Below are 24,106 nucleotides of genomic sequence, written 5' to 3' on the forward strand. Positions count from 1 at the left end.
TTGGAAGGCTTATGGGTTCGATGCTTTGGCATTACCGGGGGTTGATGAATGGGCAGGAAGAAACATGTGGTATCAACTGATGGTGCATTCGATCAAGGCGTCCAAGGCAGTGAGTGGGCCGTGCTTGGTGAGGGTAAAATCACCAAGTACGCTGAAAGCTGTTTTTCAGACTGTTCCAGTGCCGGTATCCGACGATTGCCAACTTAGGCTACTGCTTTGGTTGGTGTACGAGCAGTCGTGGAAAGCCCCTGAAACTGACGCTCAGGTCAGGAAGACTTTTAAGCCCACAGGGGTGTGCGCGTGGATAAGTGAACTTCCCTATTTGAATATGCTCGCCGTGCATGAGGACATTCAAGTTGCAGTGCCAGAATCCATCGATGTGCCATCTATTCTGCTACCCTGAAGCTCCCGTTTGAGGTGATGACAATAAAGAGGGGCCACAAGCCAGAGGGGGAGACTTATCAGGCGATCCCAAGCAGGGCCAAGAGGGAGATGGCGGCGTTTCACATTAGGGAGGCGTACCATTGGAGAATTAGCTTGGGAGAAAAATGGGGCCGTGGGATCTTTCCCTGGTATGGGCTGACATTTTTGGCAGATCACATTGATAATATTACGTATACCCTCCAGGGATTTGCGAATGAGATGATCAAGGGCTTCCGACAGTTATCACTTACCCAGAAGAGCCATCGGTTGACCCTGCTTAAACATGACATGGCTTTGGATTATATCTTGGCGAGGCAAGGGGGGTTGTGCATAGCCCTAAACTTGACAGATGACGCCTGCTACACTTTGATCCCTGATAACACCGACAACATTACCAGTATCATCGACGCGCTTAAAGTCATTCGAGATTCTTTTGGGCCGTCTGAGGGAGCTGGTTGGTCAGCAACCAGCTGGATACAGGATAGACTGGGACCTATAGGGACGATAGTGGCGCAGGTGTTGGGGGCGCTCGGAATATCACTATGTGTGATGCTTTGTTTTTGCACTGTGATAATGACTGGCGCAAAGGCCATGATATTACGGTGTATAGGCGTGGTAATGCCAAGGGACCAGACCCAGATGCCGCTGCTCCCGATCGACCGTAAGACTGAGCCGACTTACTCTGGTGAAATGATAGTGACTGACAGGTACTCGGATTAAACATAATAAAATGATAAGGGGAGTGCATGTGAGAGGAGAATTAATATCAGAAAAATACAAAAAATAGAGCTATACACGAAAATGAAAACCCAAAGTTAGGGGATGAAGGAGTGGGAACATCTGCGTAGCGCCACTTCCTTGGGTTTTTATTTTCCTGTTTGTGTGATGTGTTGCATGATTCCACTGGAATGTGATCCACCGTATGTTGTTGCCCGGCCCGCGACCAGTTTACCATCGTTATTGTGTCAAAGTTGCATGTGTTTTGCGTTGAGTGCCATTGTCATCACGCGATACTGGCAGGAGTTCTTATTCGTTCCAGAACCTCTGGATGCTGACCGGGGCCGTGCAAGGGACTCTATGGACAGTGACCTGGACATAAGGACTTTGTATGGACAGCAGGCCCTGGGCAGTGATACCCAGCATGTTCTATCGCTGAAGATTCGGGGAATGGACTCTGCCTCGGCACGCACTTACACATGAAGAAGGGGGGCGACATTTCGGGGGCTTGTTTTGATAGCATGTTTTGATACCTCATTACTATATACCTCATTGTTTATTCCAATATTTTTACCTCATTTTGTTACCTGCTGGCCGGCTGATCATGTGACGGTACAATTTCACTGTTTGGTGATAGGGGGACATGTCATTCCATTTTCACACTGTTTGGTGAGCTCATACTGTTTTGTGGATTGTAATGTGCCAGGGCTCCTTACACCTGGTTGACACCAGGTGAAGGGAACCACTGGGGATGGTAGAAAGGGCCTTCCTCTTTTTCCTTGTCATTAGACTGGCGAGGTTTTTTCTTGAGGAGGGGCCGGCAGCTTTTTGGGGCTTCTAACGGGCCACACCAAATTCATTACTTCGCAATTTGTCACCGTTGTAAGGGTATTACCTAAGGGGGGTGGTATCGTCGTTTGAATTATGCGGACTTCAATTTTCTTTGCTTGTGGTTCCTGAGAGGCCTCAGATTGTTGTCAGGGAGCAATTGGCTAACTAAATAGTTTGAGCTTTCCTAGTTAAAATAACCTTAAGTAGCATGCCTTGAGCGTGATTTAGGCTGCAGATTTTGGGCCAAATTGTAGACGTGAGCATATATAAAATTTGATTGGGGAAAGATGTTTGGACCTTTACCGATGTTATCTTTTGTTAGACCGTTTCCGGGACTACTACTTTGTCCCGGAAGGGGGGAATGAAGTGTAATTTGGAATTCCCTCTCTAATTCCTGTAGGTGGCCTTAGAATGTCCCCCTGGCGTCAGTAACACGATTCTATTCTATATTTGCTGGTCAGGGAGAATCCAGTTTCAGCAGTGTGTGCAATCCTATAATAAGGTATAGCGGCTGTTGTCGTCCATCACCAACAGCGCTGGTCAAGATCTCCTTTTTAGGACTGAAGTAAACTAGTAGATTGAAAACCGCAGCTGGTGCACAAAGCCATGACATCAGCGCCTTGCCAGGTATAAAAGAACCGGGTCTGACAGGGGGAGGGGCTTTTTTTACATCCATGCCTTGGGCCACTCAACTTTTTGGAAAGACTTCACTCTGACATTGGTTGAATAAAATCTTTTCCCAATCAGCCGTGGTCCCTGAAGTGCTCATTCGTCGGGAAACAGCCACCGATCACCGAGTGTTTTTGAAGACCAGCGAAGCAGCAAAAACCATATACCACAAAAGAAATGTGCACCTTTCTTCCACCCAAAATCCACAAAAAAACAATTTTTAACATATGCCTTTCGTCATCATGACAAATGGGTGAAAAGATCAACATGTTAGAATGCAAGTCATGTCAGAACGCAGGCCATGCAGGTCACTTTTCAGAGGCCGACATTAGAACCGAATGGTCTTGTTGGATACCTGCAGTCCTCTAGTGTCCTGCAGGTGTGGTTTGATTGAGGGATAACTGAAATTCATTTTCAAGAATCTTTTGAAATAAGCTGAGTAATTCAAAATGTCATATTTGAGATGCATTTTAATTGGTCATGGAACATTCGATCGAATGCCAGTACTGCGGTTGTGTACATGGCGTGCCTGAGTGTGTCGACAACCTGGTGTGGTTGCGCGATCACCCAGATAGGTTTGTTTAATTAATTAATTTATTTTTAATATCATGTCCCAAGAGCTAGCTTCTGCATCCGAGGATCGGACCGCCAGGGTCCCCGCCTTTGGCTGCCGCCCAGCTCACATTGCACCCGACCCCTTTGGCCCCTCTCATGGGTGGTGAGCCCATGGGAAGGGGGACCCACGTTGCCTCTTCGGACTGTGCCCGGCCGGGCCCCATGGGTGTAAGCCCGGCCACCAGGCGCCTGCCAACGAGCCCCACCTCCAGGCCTGGCTCCAGAGGGGGGCCCCGGTGACCCGCGTCCGGGCAAGGGAAACCTAGATCCATTTATTTTTGTCGGCATTGGGGTCTTTTGAGCCGTGCTTTGTCTGGCCCCTCACCTAGAACCTGTTTGCCATGGGTGACCCTGCCAGGGGCATAAAGCCCCAGACAACTTAGCTTCTAGGATCATTGGGACACACAAACCCCTCCACCACGGTAAGGTGACGACTCACGGAGGGGTTCAACATAAGGGTGTCCATATGTGCACTTGGCACCAGGACACCCTAGGCCGCAGTTCGATGATCGACTTTGTAGTTGTATAATCGGATTTGCGGCCGCATGTTCTGGACACTCGGGTGAAGAGAGGGGCGGAGCTGTCAACTGATCACCACCTGGTGGTGAGTAGGCTCCGATGGTGGGGGAAGATGCCGGTCCGTCCTGGCAGACCCAAACGTATAGTGAGGGTTTGTTGGGAGCGTCTGGCGGAATCCCCTGTCAGAAGGAGTTTCAACTCCCACCTCCGACAGAGCTTTTCCCATGTTCCGGGAGAGACGGGGGACATTGAGTCCGAGTGGACCATGTTCCGTGCCTCTATTGTTGAGGCGGCCAATCTGAGTTGTGGCCGTAAGGTGGTTGGTGCCTGTCGTGGCGGCAATCCTCGTACTCGCTGGTGGACACCAGCAGTAAGGGATGCCGTCAAGCTGAAGAAGGAGTCCTATCGAGCCTTTATGGCCTGTGGGACCCCAGAGGCAGCTGACGGGTATCGACTGGCCAAGCGGACCGCGGCTTCGGTGGTCGCCGAGGCAAAAACCCGAGCGTGGGAAGAGTTCGGTGAGGCCATGGAAGCCGACTTCCGGACGGCTTCGAGGAAATTCTGGTCCACCATCCGACGTCTCAGGAGGGGGAAGCAGTGCACCACTAACACTGTGTACAGTGGGGATGGGGCGCTGCTGACTTCGACTCGGGACGTTGTGAACCGGTGGGCAGAGTACTTCGAAGACCTCCTCAACTCCACCAACACGCCTTCCTTTGAGGAAGCAGAGCCTGGGGACTCTGAGGTGGGCTCTCCTATCTCTGTGGTTGAAGTCACCGATGTGGTTAAAAAGCTCCTCGGTGGCAAGGCCCCAGGGGTGGATGAGATCCGCCCGGAGTTCCTCAAGGCTCTGGATGTTGTGGGGCTGTCCTGGTTGACACGCCTCTACAACATCGCGTGGTCAACAGGGAGAGTGCCTCTGGATTGGCAGACCGGGGTGGTAGTCCCTCTTTTTAAAAAGGGGGACCGGAGGGTGTGTTCCAACTACAGAGGGATCACACTCCTCAGCCTCCCTGGTAAGGTCTATTCAGGGGTGCTGGAGAGGAGGGTCCGTCAGGAAGTCGAGCCTCAGATTGAGGAGGAGCAGTGTGGTTTTCGTCCCGGCCGTGGAACAGTGGACCAGCTCTACACCCTTAGCAGGGTCCTTGAGGGTATGTGGGAATTCGCCCAACCAGTCTACATGTGTTTTGTGGACTTGGAGAAGGCGTTTGACCGTGTCCCTCAGGGAGTTCTGTGGGGGGTGCTTCGTGGGTATGGCGTACCGAACCCCCTGATACGGGCTGTTCGGTCACTATACCACCGATGTCAGAGTTTGGTTCCCATTGCCGGCAGTAAGTCGGAACCGTTTCCAGTGGGGGTAGGACTCCGCCAAGGCTGCCCTTTGTCGCCGATTCTGTTCATAACCTTTATGGACAGAATTTCTAGGCGCAGCCGAAGCGTTGAGGGAGTCTGTTTTGGGGGCCTCAGTATTACATCCCTGCTTTTTGCAGATGATGTGGTGCTGTTGGCTCCTTCAAACGGGGCTCTACAACTCTCACTGGAGCGTTTCGCAGCCGAGTGTGAAGCGGTTGGGATGAAAATCAGCACCTCCAAATCTGAAACCATGGTCCTCAGTCGGAAAAGGGTTGATTGCCCCCTCCGGGTCGGGGAGGAGATATTACCCCAAGTGGAGGAGTTTAAGTATCTTGGGGTCTTGTTCACGAGTGAGGGCAGGAGGGAGCGAGAGATCGACAGGCGGATCGGTGCAGCGTCTGCTGTGATGCGGACGTTGTATCGGTCTGTCGTGGTGAAGAAGGAGCTGAGCCAAAGGGCGAAGCTCTCAATTTACCGGTCGATCTACGTCCCAACCCTCATCTATGGCCACGAGCTATGGGTCGTGACCGAAAGAACGAGATCCCGGATACAAGCGGCCGAAATGAGTTTTCTCCGCAGGGTGTCCGGGCTCTCCCTTAGAGATAAGGTGAGGAGCTCGGTCATCCGGGAGGGGCTCCGAGTCGAGCCGCTTCTCCTCCACATCGAGAGGAGCCAGATGAGGTGGCTTGGGCATCTGATTCGGATGCCTCCTGAGCGCCTCCCTGGTGAGGTGTTCCGGGCATGTCCCACCGGGAGGAGACCCAGAGGAAGACCCAGGACACGCTGGAGAGACTACGTCACCCAGCTGGCTTTGGAACGCCTCGGAATCCCCCGGGGAGAGCTGAAGAAGTAGCTAGGGAGAGGGAAGTCTGGGCTTCCCTGCTAAAGCTGTTGCCCCCGCGACCCGGCCCCGGATAAGCGGTAGATGATGGATGGATGGATGGATTTTTAATATCAGGTGAAATTGATGTAGAATTACCATTGACTTTCTATCTCCACTTCAGAACGCTTATTGGTGCTGTTCTGGGAGTTCTTGTTCTTCCTCGGTGAATCTTTACCCGACCGTCAAGAAATTACTTATGTTCTACTTTTATTAATTTCTTTTAACCCAAACAAATGACCTTTATGCATTAGTGGTTGCTCTTTTATTTTGAAGGTGGCCAACGCCGCTCGCTGGCGACAGATTACCGTAATGCACAGTATTGACAATCGCAGTGGCGGCTCACTTGACTTCGATTTTGCGAGTGGAGGCTGGCTTGACCGCAGTTAAAAACTGAGGGCGGAGGAGGACGACGGAGGCTGCGGCGCGCCCTGGCCCCCGAGTCCGGAGCGGGAAGAAAACTTAATTAGGTGGCGGCGCCGACCGTGGAGCGGCGGGGACGTTGCCTTCGGCGGCGAGCGGGGTGTTCAATGTCTCCTTGTTTTATGTTTAATGATTATTTTGTTTACATTTTTGATTGGGGGGGGGGGGGGTTACAAAAAAAAACTTTGTCCGACCTACCGACCCTATGCTGAAATTTCATGTTACCGGAATTTATTATTATTTGTTGGTTTATTGAACATAAAACGTCAGAAAAAAGGAAGATGAGGGCCACTTCATCATACTGTTGTTGAAACATGCTAAAATCATTCCAATATAGTGGGGGTCAACATATGGTAATCAGTTCAAAGTATTGAAAGTTTGCCCCCTCCTCAAACTCAAAACATTCAACTGCGCCGTGTGTCGGGGTGACAAGACATTGGTAGTTTGGGCATGATACTTTTTAAATGTAAAAATTATTTTGTAACTTAAGTTTTCAATTTGTTTACGTTTTATTTTCAATAGTAAAAACAGCCAATATCTTGCAACATTCAACTATTAAGAAAAATCTAAAATAAAAAGTATTGTGATACATTGGAACATTTAATTTAAAAAAAAGCAAACATGTTAGTAAAGCATACTAGATCGATTGAACTTGAGGTGGGATTATTCAGGGGCACTTATATTGTGGCATGTGCTCACTTGTTGAAAATGTGATTAATAATTGAAAACACAGTTTCGTCCCCAGTTGAGAGGAGACTTGTGCAACCACATAATTGCAGTTATTTTTACTTTCTCCCTTGAAACGATTTAAAAATACTGCATATATATTTTAATTGGGTATTGGGTCACATGTCACATTTATGCTGGAAAGTTTTGAAATGATTTATCTTATTCCAATTTTATCACAAACCCCGCCATTTGAACAGGAGTGCATTTACATCCACGGCATGCATTTTTGTTTACAGCGCACAGCTACATGTAGCACATTAAAGTGCAAGTTGTGTTGTTAAACCACACAAACACTGTAAAAAGTGCTCTTTTGTCATATTTTATTAGGGGTTTTTTGCTTTGATATTCAAGTATGTGGATACACAGATCCATCAAACACAATCAATAGCAAATAATTTAAAATTCTTTTTTTTTTCATTTGAAACACAAACCTTCAAAACGCTCCACACCCCTTACTTGCATTTTTCTCCCACCACTGGCTAAGACACATAGAACTGCTTGTAAACATGATACAAATCAATCTGCAATTTGTTTAGAAAAGTAATTTAGTAGAAAAATATAGTCTTTTACATTTCTTTCTTGGGAATTGTACACAATGTCACAGTATAACATACAGAGAAATGAGACAAATAGCGCTCTGGGAGTTATAAGGCCATTGGTTTTTTTATAGAAATATGAAAAGTACAACCTACAAAAAGTCAGCCAACTGTCCTTTTCATAAGTGAAAACCACCAGGCATGCAAAACTGTATAAGCTGTTTTTTTGTTTGGTATTTCCCCGCGCCCCACCCATAGTGGTATAGAAGGTTCTTTTTTTTTTCTCCCAAAAATTGCAGCAACAATCAGGTGTCACTTCTAGGGACAGTGGGCCCACACAACCAGTGTTGGGTGTAATATGCCAGAACTACGAGAAGCATCTCAGAGGTGCTGGACAGGGCCACAATGAAAGGAGCTTGTGACGCGAAGTCGGCCTCCACCCGGCGGAAGGACAGCTGCATGACAGCCAGGGCCAGCAAGCTGTTCTGGACGCCCACCTCAATGCTCACCGTCTTCCTCTGAGGTGGTGCCAGGCCAGCCAGCTTGGCCAGAAGTGCCCCGACCAACAATCCAAGCAAAGGCACCGTCACGCCGACAGCCACAATGGGAGGCCTGACATTGGCCAGTATAGATGCGCCCATTTGGTAAGCCATAAAAATGCCACCAACAATGAGCACAAAGCTAAAGGGCCTAATGAGTGCGAGCAAGACACGAGTGAGGGCGGGCAGGCGTAGCTTGACCAGCATTCCAAGAGAAATGGGGATGGCAATGAAGAGGAGGGTGCCAAGAATCTTCACGAATGGCACATGCAGTGCCGCATGCACCCCGAGCAGATGTCCATACAGAGCTGATGACAGAGGCATGGCTGCCACCGCCACCACTGTAGACACCAGAGTCATGGAGATAGCCAGAGTGACATCTCCTCCAAGCAGTAGACTGTAAAGGTATCCACCTCCACCACCCGGGGCGGAGCATGTGATCACCAGGCCCAGTGAGAGCGCTTTGGGCAGCAAGGCCAGCTGAGACACGCTGTATGCATACAACGGCATCACCAGGAACTGACCCAGCACCCCAAGGAACAGAGGCACGGGGCTCCTCAGGAGGGCCTTCAGTACCTCCACCTCCACCTTGCAGCCAAAGGCACACTTGTTGACAAAGATGAGGGGAAGCAGAGCAAATAGCACAGGGTTCTCTGAGAAATGGGACAGTCCACCTGATTGGATGAGTTGTGTGGCGGGGTCATCACTCCCAGGGGCCACCACAATACAGTAATCTGTCCTCTCCTCGATCAGAACGAGCATTGAATCCTGGTTCTCTTCCAACAGTTGGATCTCCAGCTGAGCCCTTCCTGGGAAACCAGAGTGGATACTGATAATGTAGTTCCTTGCAGGTCCCGCATGGCCACCGTCTGTCACATTCAAGATGGAGAGGACCTCTGGGTCTAAGGAGCGCACTTTCACAGTCTGTTTCCAGCTCTTTCGGCCGTTGCCGTTGTTCCGGTATTGGCTGGAGATTACAATCACGCCCTTGGTGTTTTCAGGAAACTCAAATTCCTGTGACGAACCGTCCCCAATGACGATATACCTGCTGCTATCCGCCGTCAAACTGGAGGGGTTGCTGCGGTTAATGGTCTGATTTACAGTGGCCCACGCCCAGTCCGCTTTGCCGGTAACAAGGAAGCAGCAGCAGAAGGTAAATAGCGTCCTCATTGTATTCAACAATAGGCGCCGCAGAGAAACACTTTTCTCCACCAGCAGCTTCCCCGCTTCCCTGCACTGACGCTGTTACTCCGCGACGTCAAACAATGTCATTGTTGTCCCCGGTGTAAAACAAGAGCGTTAATTAGGGATCGAAATCGCGTCCGTCCCCCGTTTCATCATCGCGGCCATCATACCGGAACCCAAACATCACCCCGCCCTGTCCAGTCAGAGACGTGCGCATCGACAGACAACAGCACACGGGAAATGCAGCAGACACGTAAATCCGTGTATCATTCGTTCTTTCGTTTTTCAACTGCCAATCGAAAACAAAAAATTAAAAAGGAGACTGACAATTTGTTTTTTCGTTTTCTTAATCCAACATGAAAAACTAATGTATGCCTGTTTTTTATATTTCGATTTTAGGCTCAGATCAAACCCGGAAGTTCTGTGGCCAAAGAATTGGGTCACGTAAATACAAACGATGAAATATAAAAATCAAATTCAGTCAAATGGCCCGTTTTTACGTTTCGTATTTTTGATCTGAGCCCAAAATCAAAATTTGAAAAAAATAGGCATTTATTCGTTTTTCATGTTGGATTAAGAAAACGAAAAAACAAATTGTCAGTCTCCTTTTTAATTGTTTGTTTTCGATTGGCAGTTGAAAAACGAAAGAACGAATGATGCACGGATTCACGTAGGTTCCTTTTTTGAGGTTGTCATTTCGCACTAGTCATTGCAAATACGCCCGACTCGAACTACAGACATATCCCGTAACCCTTAATCTTTCGTAAATTAAATGAATTATATGCAGTGCTTGCTTATGTTGAATGGAAGTTCCGGTTTGTGCTTTCCAAAATAAAGCAACTTTTAAAGAGCGAATTGTGTTAGAAACTCAAACAATAGCTTTTCGAAAAACAAATTGATATGTAAGGGCAGCTCTCAACTCCAACTTAACCAAAATGTCATCATTTTTCGAAATTAAATACCCACAAAAATATTTATATACAGTATATATTTTTGTGTTTCTCCTCTAATTTTTTTTGTCTGATTAAACCCGTTCCAACTTCAAATTGTTCATCTTATGCTTACAGATACTAAGAATTCATTACTACTAAAAACTGATTATTTTCCCCTTTAAAGTACCCGCAACATTTTTAATACCCAAACAAAACAAAAAATCCTCATTTCTAAAATGTTCCTCCTATTAAGTCAAGTCAACTGTATTTATAGAGCAAAGATTCAAGGCATTGGGGACTTTTTATTTTTATTACAGCTTTCCCAAAATTCAAAAAAAAAATACCCACAATAACAGCATTCATTTTCAATAAGACTATCATTCAAGAAACTTTATATTTCCAATTCAAAATGCAAAATGTTCAGATCATTCAATTCAACTTGGGAACCGTTTCTTAAAAATAGGCCAAACATTCGTACATTCCAAAAATCTGTAATTTTTCACACGTAATATTCTTATATTAAGATTAATCTTGGCAGCCCAGTGGTTGACTGGTTAGCACGTGTGGGTTTTCTCTGGGTACTCTGGTCTCCTCCCACATTCCCAAAATAGGTTAATTGACTCCTCAAAACTGTCCAGAGGTGCGAGTGTGAGCATGGATGGTTGTTCGTCTCTGTGTGCCCTGTGATTGGCTGGCAACCAGTTTATGTTGTACGCCGCCTACTGCCCGCAGAGCGCTGGGATAGGCTCCAGCATGCCAAAGCGGTCCAGAAAATGGATGGATGGATGATTAATCAACAAAATGGTTGACAGATCCTTTCATTCATCTTCCGAACCACTTGATCCTCACTAGGGTCGCGGGGGGTGCTGGAGCCTATCCCAGCTGTCTTCGGGCAGTAGACGGGGGACACCCTGAATCAGTTGCCAGCCAATCACATGGCACACAGAGACGAACAACCATCCACGCTCACACTCACACCTAGGGACAATTTAGAGTGTTCAATCAGCCCGCCACGCATGTTTTTGGAATGTGGGAGGAAACCGGAGCACCCGGAGAAAACCCACGCAGGCCCGGCGAGAACATGCAAACTCCACACAGGGACGCCAGAGCTGGAATCAAACCTTCCATTTTCCATGTAATATGAGACCTGGATATAAAGTTAAATGAGTGGAACATAGATGAGTATACCATAAGCATCAACACACCAAACACTGAAATCAAATGAAAGTCTGTACAGGAGGTTAATATTTTATTTTTGCCAGATAAATAAAAGTGCTGCAAGGACGAAGTTCCTCAGTATAAATAACACCCCCCTTATAAAAATGCACTATTGAAAGACAGGAAACAGAGGCTGATGGTAAAGCTGCCAAGTCACAGGTCAAGACAACTTCTTTCCTGGTGTCTGCTCTTGTGAGTTTCAAAGAAAGAATACTCAAAGATAAACATCCATGATTAACAAAACAACAACAAAACCAAACTTCTGTTTAAAACAAAACATTCAGATGTCTTTAAAAACAATCTGCTCACCTAAAATTTCACTCAAGGTTACAGCTTCTATATGATTTGTTTGAATTCCTTGTTAAACTCCCCACAAAATACAACTGATTAAATGGGGATATTCACAGGGGGAAAAAAACCTAAACTAAAAACATGATTGTGTGTTCATCTGACACCCAGAGCAAGCTGTGGTCAGTTCTCGTGCGAAGGTGCTGTTGGCAAAACATCTCTTGCTGACTTGGACAAAAAGTGTACAGTGCTCAGCTCGCACCTCTCTCTTTCAACAGTCCTTCAGGCACTTTAAAGCAAGTTAACGCAGAAGATGGAGATCGTGGCATGTGTGTTAATTAACAACAAATAAAATCAACATGTCTCACTGAAGTGTAATATTTGGAACGTGAGGATGAATGTGATGAGGAGACACCAAACTGTTTTCCAAACAGATACAAAGCCAGGTACACAATAGTAAAATACATCCCACTTCCGTATAATCACTTAAGTTGCTTTTGTGAATTAAAAGTTTTCATCTTTATTGTTGTCATTATACAGTTAAGTACACCCAGAATCAATTTGGAAATGGCATACAAGGGTGGGGGCACACAACCGTTAGGTCAAAACAAGGAAATGTGAAGGTTGATACTCCTTCCTTGTAGAAAGACCTCAGGACAAATACACAAATACCACCACTGCCAGCATCAAGTGTGTCTTTTTTCCTGTGCAGCTGAGGTAAGGGACTTTTCAGTTCCGCAGAGCAGCCAGCCTGCAACATGAAAAAGATGGTAAAGTTAAAGTGCAAAAAATAAAAAAAGTCGGGGGGAAAAATAAAAGGTAATTTCAAACCAGAAACAAGAGGAGAACATCTTCATTCAAATCAAATTAATTCAGTCGACCTCAAAAACCTTTGGTAAATTATTATTGTCAGGTAGCAAAGAGTTGGGCTCATAGGGTAAGTTTACGTTCCCTGTTAAAATGTGTAAAATACAGTTTTGGCGGTTTATTTATTTTAAATATGCTTGTGAAAAGGGAACTTGTTATTATTTTCTTTACTGTTATGTTTTGTTTCATGAATGTCCTTAGCTTATATGTTGCAGCTTCGAGACACAAAGAACTAAGGGGTTGTCTTTAAAGTAGATCTTTTATTTTTCAAACTCCTAAACAATATAAGCACGTCCCCCCCTTCTGCACTGTGCCTCTTCTGCTCTAGTCAGCTCAAGAGGTGTACAAAACCCACCTCAGATAAACGTTAATTAGTGATAACTTCAATGGCAATAAGAAAAATCAGTGAAATGCAACAAAACAGAAAATCCAGCAAAATATTTCAATCCATCCATCCACTTTCTACAACTTATCCAGGGTCGGGTCAGGGCAACAGCTTTAGCAGGGAAGCCCAGACTTCCCTCTCCCCAGCTACTTGTTCCAGCTCTTCCTGGGGTATCCCGAGGCCTTCCCAGGCCAGCTGGGTGACAGTCTCTCCAGCGTGTCCTGGGTCATCCCCCAGGGTCTCCTGCCAGTGGGACATGCCTGGAACACCTCACCAGGGAGGCGTCCAGGAGGCATCCTAATCAGATGCCCAAGCCACCTCACCTGCCTCCTCTCGATGTGGAGGAGAAGGCGGCTCGACTCTGAGCCCCTCCCGGATGACCGAGTTTCTCACCTCATCTCTAAGGGAGAGCGCGGACACCCTGCAGAGGAAACTAATTTTGGACGTTTGTATCCGGGATCTCGTTCTTTTGGTCATGACCCATAGCTCGTGACCATAGATGAGTGTTGGAATGTAAATCGACCGGTAAATTGAGAGCTTCGCCCTTTGGCTCAGCTCCTTCTTTACCACGACAGACCGATACAACGTCCACATCACAGCAGACGCTGCACCGAGCTATCTGTCGATCTCTCGATCCCTTCTGCCCTCACTCATGAACAAGACCCTAAGACACTCACAGTCCTCCACTTGGGGCATCCCCAACTCGGAGAGGGCACTCCACCCTTTTCCGACTGAGAACAATTGTTTCAAATTTGGAGGTGCGCTTCACACTCGGCTGCAAACTGCTCCACTTTGAGTTGGAGATCCCGACTTGAAAAAGCCAAGGTATCATCTGCAAAACGCAGAGATGCAATACTGAGGCCACGGAACCGGACCCTCTGAAGCCCTTGGCTGCCTCTAGAAATTCTGTCCACAAAATGTGACCTCTATAAAAGGCTAAACTGAGGCGAAACGCCAAAGAAAATGTAAAAAACAAAACATTATTTGATTTTTCAAGGGATTTCTTTTTGTCGGCCTGTTACATACGTCACCAAATTTTTGTAGTGTAGGTTTGACAGGTGGGCACTAAAATATTTATCTCCTGCAGCCAGTAGGTGGCACTACCACTACTATCCGCTTGTATATCTCACACTCCCTCACACTCCCTCTACCCTCAGTCGTGAACAAGACCCCAAGATACTTAAACTCCTCCACTTGGGGAAAGATCTCATCCTCGACCTGAAGAGGGCACTCCAAATGTAGTTATTTTGTTTTTAGAACTTCCTGCAGCCATCACCATGAACAAAGTTAGCAATAAATTGAAAATAATTAAATTAAACTGTATTTTAATGATAACCATTGTGTTACAACAGAATTGTTTGCATGCATGTGTGAGTGTGCTAATTGCATCAACATGTATGTTGTTCTGTACCAATTTGTCCACGCATGACCACAGTAAAGCGGTTCAGAATTTGGATGGTCACCAAATGACGATGACGACCACATGACGATGGTTGTGTATGCATTGACGCACAACGGCCAGCGATATGAACTAGTCCCGAATCGCGTTTTGTAGATCCACATACATTATGTTCATTGTTTGAATTTTTATAAATGCCCAAAGAGATGGGTGCGCTCAACACATTTTTAGAAACAAGCTCTGCAATTTTATCCACTTGTAATTTTTAAATATGGTCACGTAATGTTCTAAACCACAATATATGGGTACCATTCATACAGACATTGAACTCGGAAGTGTATTTCTTGTTTGTGTGCTGTTAAGCCAGGAGCGGTTGTGTGTCTCCCTCAGTGGCTCTATTTGTGTCTTTCCTCCTTCTCACCCGTCGCATGATCATTATCTGCTGGTTTTAACTGTCGATCAGCGCCAAACTTGAAAGGACAAATGTGGTTGGTTGAACTGAGTTTTACATGGAACACAAGCGTGGCAAGGTCACATCACTGATCTTGTCCTCATTTTGATGTTAATATATTGAACGTTCAAGTCTGGATTTTGATACGATAAAGATATATCGCCCGGCTCTAATCTAATTTATGAATTTACAGGTATGAGCGACAGAGAGAAGCAATAAATATGGAATAATGCTTCTTTTTGTAACTTAATGGTAACTATGCATGTGTAGCGAGCAAAAAAGCAGCAAGTTCCCCTCACGAACACTTACCGTCTGGAAAGCTGGTCTTCCTTCTCTTGGCTGCGTGAACTTTCTGCACCCACTGAGGTGGCTCCTGCAGGCAATTTGCTGAGTTGGTCCATCACCTCCAGGCCACTTTCCTCCGCTATTTGGTGGATCAAGTCATCCACCTGTTCTTGTGGTGTTGTCAGTGTCATTGCAGAGCTCATGGAGTCCTCCATTACCTGGTGTTGTGAAAAGAAACACAAATTGAACAAGACAAAACCAGAGGTCCTCAAAAGCCTTTAATAGAACGTCTGCAAAGATAGTTAAAAAGCATACCAAAATGCTTGATCACAGCACAGACAATAAACAAAAGGCTGTACAGAGGCAGTCACTTACTGAGGTGTGGACATCAAGGTTCTGGACTTGGCTTTCAAATTTATCCATGACAGCAGAAACCTTTTGAAGATCCATAGAATTCAGCGCTTTGTCAAGGGCCTTGGTCACCTGGCTCATGTTTTTCGTCACCTGTGAGAGAAAGCATATGTAGGATTTCTCTCTGTCATAAACACACATATAACAAAAAGCTGCGAGCAACTGTAACGGGCCCCCGTGGCTCTGGGCCCCATGGGGATACTGGCATGTTGGGGGACTGGCACAATAGAATTGGAAATTTGGGAAAATGGCACAATAAACCTTGAACACAGGGGTCTCAACCTCAATTTATGCAGTGGTCGCTGGAGATAGATTCTGGGTATGCCCGGGATAGGCCCGGGAGATGCGGCCTAAAATGCAGATTACGCTGTATCAACTGCATCCATTTATATTAACAGTTTACAGCAGGGGTCTCCAACGTGGTGCCCGCGAGCACCAGGTAGCCCGTGAGGACCACACCAGTAGCCCGCCAGTGCTAGGATTGTGATTTGCTCGTAGAAATTATGATTTAAAAATGCAAACATGGGCAGTATTATAGATTCTATAGCTACCTATTTAGCTATCTAACTAGCTAGCTACAGTATACATCTAGCTAGCTAATGTTCTAATATTATTAAATGTAATTTGTACAAATGTTATTTTAGACGTGCATCAATTTGGTAGCCCTTCACACAATCAGGACACATGAAGTAGCTCTCACTCTCAAAAGGTTTGGTGACCCCTGGTTTACAGTGATCCCTCGCCACTTCGCATGTCACATTTTCCGGCTGCAGTACCGTATTTTCACGACTGTAAGGCGCCATTAAAAGTCTTAAATTTTCTCCAAAATGGACAGGACGCCTTATGGTGCGGAGCGTCCTTTATATGCGCTGAGTTCCAAAATCTGACTGACAGCCGACACGCTATTTATATAGAGAAAAGGCGGAAGTGACTGTGGCCAGGCATGCGGGAAAGAAGTCGGCCAATCAGGGAAGGGTGGGCGTGTATATATACATATATGGAGAGGGAGAGAGAGAGAGAGAGAGAGAGAGAGAGGGAGAGAGAGAGAGAGGACAGGCAAGCTAGTCCGCCAATGGTGAAGGGTGGGCGTGTAAGTGGACGCCTCAAGCCAGTACCAACACTTGTATAGAGTGTGGCAATGTGCATTGTTGCAAAACGACTCCGGTTTTGGTTTCTAAGAACCCCCGAAAATAAATTCGACAAAAAGACACGCCTACGAAGCTCAGTTCAAACTTAAAGCCACCGGTTATGCTTTTGGCATGCGTGCCCATCTCACAGCAGCGGTGAAAAAACAAGTCAAGCAAATGAACTCTGAGCTTGCCGTTATTCCCGGAGGCTTGACTAAAGAACTCCAACCGCTGGACATTGGCATCAACCGGGCGTTCAAAGTAAAGTTGCAAACGGCATGGGAACAATGGATCGGTGGCAAACACAACTTTACAAAGAGTGAGAGGCAGCGCTTGGCGAGTTACGCCACAATACGCAACAACGAGAGGGAACGCGGCGTTTTTGATGGATTACGGTACTTGCACAATTGTTAAATTCTTTCTACACACACACGCGCTGCCACCATGTTTCGCTCTGTTCTTTACTTTCAAATGTGGGAAAGCTTCAAACGAGAGAAATGTTGACTTTGCTGTTGCTACTCCTTCTTTCCGCTCGGCAATGCGTAGCAACTCACACTAGCATGTGATGCGTTCAATGACAACTGAGATGTGCAGTCCTCTGCTTCTGATACAGAGGATGAGGACTTTGATGGATTTCTGGGTGATGATTGATCGAAAAACGTGAGAACATTGTACGATGGCTAAATAAAATACACCCGAACTCAGTTCTGCTTTCGTTGCCTTTTTGAAAACGTGTTTTTATCTTATCTGTATGTCTTGGCATGCTACCGTATGCTTCAAGCTAACGTGTTAGAGTGCGCGCATGCATGCCGTATGTTTAAGCTGTCGTATGTTTTACCACTGTAAAACTGCGGCCATTGGTACGGTGCGTCCTGTGTATGTGTAAAATACAGAAATGTCACCCATTAATGAGACTGCGGCCATTAGTACGATGCGTCGAATAGTCGTGAAAATACGGTACTTTGTGTTTTTTTTTTCAAAATACTGTACCCCCCGCACCCCCATAGATAAATAAATTGTTGATCTGATCAGAAGATGGAGATTGGGCTTGTCCGAAAGCAGCAGCAGCACGTCTCTTCGCCTTCTCCTCATCAATAAGATTAATTGTTTTATCATAAACATTTGGCTAGGCGGGGATAGCTGGCCAGGAACTAGCTGGAGGCTAACGGCGGCTACACCATTATAGCATAAAGGGAGCGCTACGCCACCAACATAAGTCTATTCACCTCACTCAGAAGGCAATGCTGATGAATGTTAATTACCGTATAAGGTTCTATAATTACAGATTTAAGTAAAGTATAAATACTGTTTCCATATTTTAAACATGCTCGTACCCACATACACTTACACAAAAATTCCTAGGTGTGAGCAAAGCTTCCTTCGTGGATTTTCACTTATCGCGACAGGGTCCCAGTCCCCATGAACCGCGATAAGCGACGGATCACTGTATCCCAAATTTTAAATGTATTGCACTTAACTTACTGATTTCATTGTGACAGCGGTCTGGACTTTGGAGGCCACAGCGTCGACTCGAGATGCCATGCGCAACCAGTTCAGACCTTCATTTTTTTTCCGGATGGCATTCTCAGCATAAACTTTAGCACATTCCACATTTTTCTGTTGCAGGGCCTGTGATAAGAAGATGACACAGAAAGTTCAATATTAAAACTGTGTTCCAATCTTATATGATGTATCAACTGAATGTCTGGTCTGCAAAGGTTAAATCGAAGTAATTGGCCTGTTTAAATTTTTTTGCCCGAGTGTGCCAGTGGCTACAAAAGCAGGCTCACCCCAAATGCAAATCCCAAGAAGCAAACTCAAAAATGTTCTTTTCACGAATGTGACAGTGTCCAAATATTGACTTTGATACTATACCTGTACAAAGTTCCTCAATAAAAACACGAGTAAAAGGCAGTGCAATAATAGCCAATATGAACAATTTTCTTCAATTGTTATCATCATAATAATCATAACAAGGATAGATATTATAATACCTCTGATTAAAAAAACAAAACAAAAAGTGTTTTTTTTTTAAACGCTTCAGAAGAATTTAACATGAAACATTTAATATTTTTACCTTTCGTATCTTGAAATTTCTTTTGTAACTTGAGGCAATATTATCCTGTTGAGGCATTTCGTAACTTGAAAATTTCACATGATAAGTAGAGGTACCACTGTATTTATCAATGTGTGTGTGTGTGTATATATACTGTATCTCCATATAACTGTACACACACACACACACACACACTAAACTGTTACAGCTTTCATATCAACTGTCAATAATTTCACATTTTAATTATTTTACCTGCAATTCTACAAAACATTCAAAGCACTCTGCATATACTGTCTAACAACGAGGTGGCACATGCACTGGTGTTTTTTTATAACATCACAAGTGAAAAGAATATGCAGCCACAAATCATTTCTGCTGCATTTTGTGAACAATATCACGTAAGTGGTGCAATAAGTTTCTTTATTACCGCGCAGCCCTTGGTGCAAAAATGAGGCATTGCTGATAAAACCATGTACAACATCGCAATCAAATCTACTTAATCTGTTACAAATAATTTTTAAACCCCTTATGTATAGTGAATAAAAAACAATGGCAATGAGGTATTTTGCTCACCTTTTTGACCTTGGCTTTCTCCTTATCAGACTCCTTCTCTGCCTTTTTGGCTAGTCTCTCCAGTTGTTTGGAGGTGAACTGGTCACCAAAGAAAAACATAAGGAAGAAATTAACATATAGGGTTTTACATTAACAATGGCCCAATGCCACTACGTGACTGTGTTGGACCACCAGAAGTAAACTGATGCTGACTGGGGTAGAACACTTTTCATACAAGAATGGGATAAATTCAACACATTCTAGCTTTTTTTTTTTAATTAGTCAACATTTTGAGTTTTATCCAGTTAAATTGATCAGTCATCACTGAACTTATTTCTGAAAAAAATTGCACGTCAATATGATATAAAGCAAAAAAAAGATGTCAAATGTAAAATATTCAGTTAGATTTTTATTCAGAAAAAAAAGTTTTTAAAAAGTAAGTACCGGTACACAGAAGTAATATTTTTTACAAACTTAAATAAGACACTTTAATACACTAAATCTGAAAGAAACATTGACATTTTTTGGATTATATCATGAATATGCAAGGCCACCAAAACAGGGTTCTGTCAGGCCATGAACAAAAAAGGCTTCATGTAAGCCCGTTATACAGTGGGGCAAATAAGTACTTAGTCAACCACCAATTGTGCAAGTTCTCCTACTTGAAAAGGTTAGAGAGGCCTGTAATGTCAACATGGGTAAACCTCAACCATGTAATTTTCTGAGTTTTTTCCCCCACATTCTGTCTCTCATAGTTGAGCTTTACCCATGTTGACAATTACAGGCCTCTCTAATATTTTCAAGTAGGAGAACTTGCACAATTGGTGCTTGACTAAATAATTATTTGCCCCACTGTGCATATGCCACTTTATTTCTAAATATTGGATACATACCTTTAATTGGAAAAGCGTGTCTATGGAAAGACAAAAGGGCAAAATTAGGATTATTGACTACATGTCACAGAAACTGAAGTGTGTCATTTTAAATGATTGCGCCACAATTAATCAAAGGTAAAGGAAACTAAATCATTAAATAATTACATTCTGAAAAGTAGCTTTGTAAGAAGATAATTAGAACTGCCTGAAATGAACCTATTAAAAATCGTTCACTGCATGAACGATTTTTGTACTTTATGGCAGGAGTGCCCAACCAGTCGACCGGTGATCCAAGACAACAGTGAGGGCTGATGAAGGGGAAGTGGGTGGGGGTCAGTGTGTGTGTGTGTGTGTGCGTGCGTGTTATTAATATTATCAGCGATGGGCACTTAACCCTATTTTGCTAGAGCTGGGTACCCTTCCATCATCGTCCCTCCGTCCTTATTCATATAATTATTGTCCTCAATCCTTGTTCGTCCTCATCCTTTTTAAGCGCTTCCATCCCAGTCTGGGTTAAGGACCATTAAATGGACGGATCATCAAAAGCCAGTTCCGTGCTTGCTTTTTTTAAAAACTTCACGCCGCCCGTCCCAGAAATGGCCTCCGTCACAGGGACCCAATGCCCATCTTTAAATATTATATATTTTTGTGTTAGTGTACACTTCAATTTAACCATCCTAACACGTTATCACTTTCAAGCTCACAAAAAAAAAGAGAAAAACGACAACAACAACAACAAAATCGGTCACCTTTAACCTATGGTGCTGAATGACAATCACAGGAAGTTTGTCGACAATTGCAGCTAGTTATCACAGCTGTTGAGACAGAACTATATTTTGTTCATTCACAGGCAAGGTTTGTTTCATCTGCAATTCACTGATGGCAGTGTCAAAGAATTCAAATCTGAAGCAGCAGGAACAGTATTTTAAAACTATACGCGAGGTACGATCGTGATGTTTTTGCTTCTTCCTCTCCGGGTCAGGTCTCTCACTAAGGTAGGCAATGCGTTACTTATAACAACCTCAGTCTTGTCTTGTAGTGAATTTATTTTTCTGTTTCGTCCATGTTAGGATCCATTATGGCTATTGATCACCATGGCATGCGTGTGTGTGTGCACGTGTGTGGGTATGCATGCACTTGCAGTAACAGATCGCTCGTGGCACGCTAGCTGCTTAAAAAATAGATTTTCTGTCAAAAAAGGTTGGGCACCTCTGCTTCATGGGATTTGTATTTATTTAAGATATCCTTTATTTGTCCCACAATGGGAAATTACAATCAGACTTCAGAAAGGAAAACGCTGGGTAGGGAAAGGGAAAAAAACCCACACTCGAACTATCCTCTTCTGAGGATAATTTAAGTCCAGGATAAAAAAAGACCCTAGCACATAAATAAGCATATGACAGTTACAACAATTCACAAGACATAAAATGTAATAAGGGGGAGGATGAATGGGAAAGGGGGGGGGGGGGGGTGACTGCGACGCTGCCATCCTGACCAGCTGCACGGGCACACGTGCGCTCTGCAGATCGAACCACGTCACGGGGGAAAAAGAATCGGAGCAATGAAGACGGTGATAACAAGGATGTATATGCGCGTGTGGTTGTCCAGTTGTGTATGTGTATGCGTGTAAAGGTAGGTCAAAGCTGCTTCGCAGCTGCTTAATTGCTTCACAATTTGGGTAATCAAAAAAGACAGTATAAAGCACAAAAAGATAAAACTAAAAATTACGTCTCATGTTGAGTCAGGGGTCAAAGAATTAAAAATGAGTTTTAAGATGAGTTTTAAAAAGCGGTAGCGAGGGGGCTTGTCGAACGTTCAGTAAAAAATTATTCCAAAGAGAGGGACCACCAACGGAAAAGGCTCCATCCCACTCTAAGCCTCCACTTAGTTCTTGATACCTCTAATAATGGTGTCTGGTCTGCAGACCTGACAGCACAGGGTCGGAGGAGCTCAGTGAGGTAAGGTGGGGCAAGGCCATTTCAAGATTTGAAAAAAAAATAATAGGATTTTAACAAGAACTAGTAGCACCCAAGTGATAAAGTGGAAAGCCAGAAAATGCGAGCAGAGTTAGCAAGGGCTGCCCACACGGAAACATTTTCAGTTTAGTCGCGAATAACTAGCCGGCAGCCACTGAGTGAAAGCAGCAATCAATACAGTAGTATGATAAGACACATTCGCAAATAGCAATGATGCTAACGCCGAATGAAGGATCATAATTTTAAAATGATGTTGACACTATTTTTGTTTTTCCTGATTGGTCCGTTTCTTAATCGTTCCATGCGTTATTGTACTTTATTCTAGATTTGTTGTACAGTAGAAAACACGGCTGGAAATGAAAAAAAACCTATGTAAGTAAAATGTTTACTAACTCCGTTACAATATTTGATGCAGTATTACAATATTTATTGTCAGTACCTGTTTTAAAGCACTGGTAGCAATTTAAAAAAAACGGTTGCCAGTCCGCAAACAGCAAGTACTTGCCTCAACTGGTCCGTGACCCAAAAAAAGGAACTTGGGAACCACTGCTTTAGGGAATCGTGTGCACATTCGGAGACAGTCACATTCTATCCTGGCGCCTTTTGTTATTTCATTACTTGACAAATTTGCTTGCAGATTATGAATACAAATAAAAGAATAGACATAAAACCAAGGGAACCAGTCCAATATATAACTATATGCAGCATTTGCACCATGAAAACACGACATCTTTGCTAACCGTCTGTCCAAGCTCACAAGTCAAACCAGTGTGTCACAAAAACAGTTGCTGGGAAATTTAAAGCGACGAATTGTTCAACAACCTACCGTCCATTTCAAAACGCAGGCCTATTTGGTTTCTTGGCGAAGAACAATACCAGTCTTTAGTTGTTTCGCTTGACGGACAACTCCACAGAACTTCCTGGTCAACGGTGACGTAATCACATATCTTCTTCGCTTAGTGTGTACTTCGTTCGTTTGGTTCAGCTTCTGATACTGCCATCTCCTGTTGACAGAAAATATCTCTTTGTGTCCTCAGCCTGTGGTCGACCAGAGCCATGTGTGTGTGGACACATACACATATACATAATATACCAGTGGCGGATGCTGGTCTGTCAAAGAGGAGAAGCTCAATTTTGGCTGACATCATAAAATGTGTCCGTTTATTTATACGTGAATTCTACTCTCCGTTCCGTTTTCTCCGAAAATGTTCTGTGACCCTGTCATACCAACATGGCGTCTTTTCCAGGGACTTATTTAGCAGTTATGTGTAGTGATGGGTCCATGAGGCCTCATGAGGCGTGTCGACACACTGACACACTGTGTTGATACTGTGCTGATACTGTGTCACTGACCACTGCCACCTGCTGGACCTTCAAGATCCCTGCAGCCAACCCACTTAACAGACTGAACTGACTGATAAATTGTTTTGTATATTGAACATATAAAATATACAATTTGGTAATAAATTGGCAAAAGGTGAAGGTAAGATATAAAAAAGGAAAAGAAAATAGTCATCATCACAAATATGTGTTCAAAGGAGTAGAAAGAAGCAAAAAACCTACCCTGAGTCCTACCCCTTCTTATATATGAATTGATCATTTTTCTAAATAGGAAGGAAAGTCTAAATATCAACAAATGCTTTTACCCTTATGTATGCTGTACTAATACATTTTTACAACATTAGATTTGTATATACAGTACATACTCTTTAGAGCACATGTATATGTCGATTTTCTCATATTCATAATGGATGCTACATTTCATAAATATATTAAATAATCTCATCAATGTATTTCTGATGTATTGCTATATGTTGGATTTATTATTGTTTAGTAATCATACATTCACGTATTATTCGGTTGAT

General features: G+C 44.3%; 2 protein-coding genes across 2 annotated transcripts; both read right to left on the reverse strand.

Moving 5' to 3' along the window:
- Positions 1-7,965: 7,965 nt before the first annotated feature.
- On the reverse strand, positions 7,966-9,782 carry slc10a3 (solute carrier family 10 member 3). Its single transcript, XM_052060918.1, has one exon. The coding sequence runs from the start codon at positions 9,402-9,404 to the stop codon at positions 8,001-8,003; it is 1,404 nt and encodes a 467-aa protein (XP_051916878.1). The 5' UTR covers positions 9,405-9,782; the 3' UTR covers positions 7,966-8,000.
- A 1,801-nt stretch (positions 9,783-11,583) lies between these two features.
- chmp1a (charged multivesicular body protein 1A) lies at positions 11,584-23,217 on the reverse strand. Its single transcript, XM_052061088.1, has 7 exons — positions 23,068-23,217; positions 20,284-20,303; positions 19,412-19,489; positions 18,265-18,411; positions 15,620-15,748; positions 15,269-15,462; positions 11,584-12,608 (listed from the first exon to the last, which is right to left on the reverse strand). The coding sequence occupies exons 1-7, from the start codon at positions 23,072-23,074 to the stop codon at positions 12,587-12,589; spliced, it is 597 nt and encodes a 198-aa protein (XP_051917048.1). The 5' UTR covers positions 23,075-23,217; the 3' UTR covers positions 11,584-12,586.
- Between the last annotated feature and the right edge of the window lie 889 nt (positions 23,218-24,106).

This window comes from Hippocampus zosterae, chromosome 3, assembly GCF_025434085.1.
Source record: "Hippocampus zosterae strain Florida chromosome 3, ASM2543408v3, whole genome shotgun sequence".
Lineage (NCBI taxonomy): Eukaryota > Metazoa > Chordata > Actinopteri > Syngnathiformes > Syngnathidae > Hippocampus > Hippocampus zosterae.

Bases quoted from the DNA above. Each gene is read 5' to 3' on its own strand.
- chmp1a (XM_052061088.1), bottom strand. The intron at 19,490-20,283 runs GTATGTATCCAA...TTTGGTGACCAG, and splicing joins ACACGCTTTTCCAATTAAAG to TTCACCTCCAAACAACTGGA. The intron at 18,412-19,411 runs GTGAGCAAAATA...TTCTTATCACAG, and splicing joins AGAAAGCCAAGGTCAAAAAG to GCCCTGCAACAGAAAAATGT.
- slc10a3 (XM_052060918.1), bottom strand. From the start codon at position 9,404: ATGAGGACGCTATTTACCTTCTGCTGCTGCTTCCTTGTTACCGGCAAA.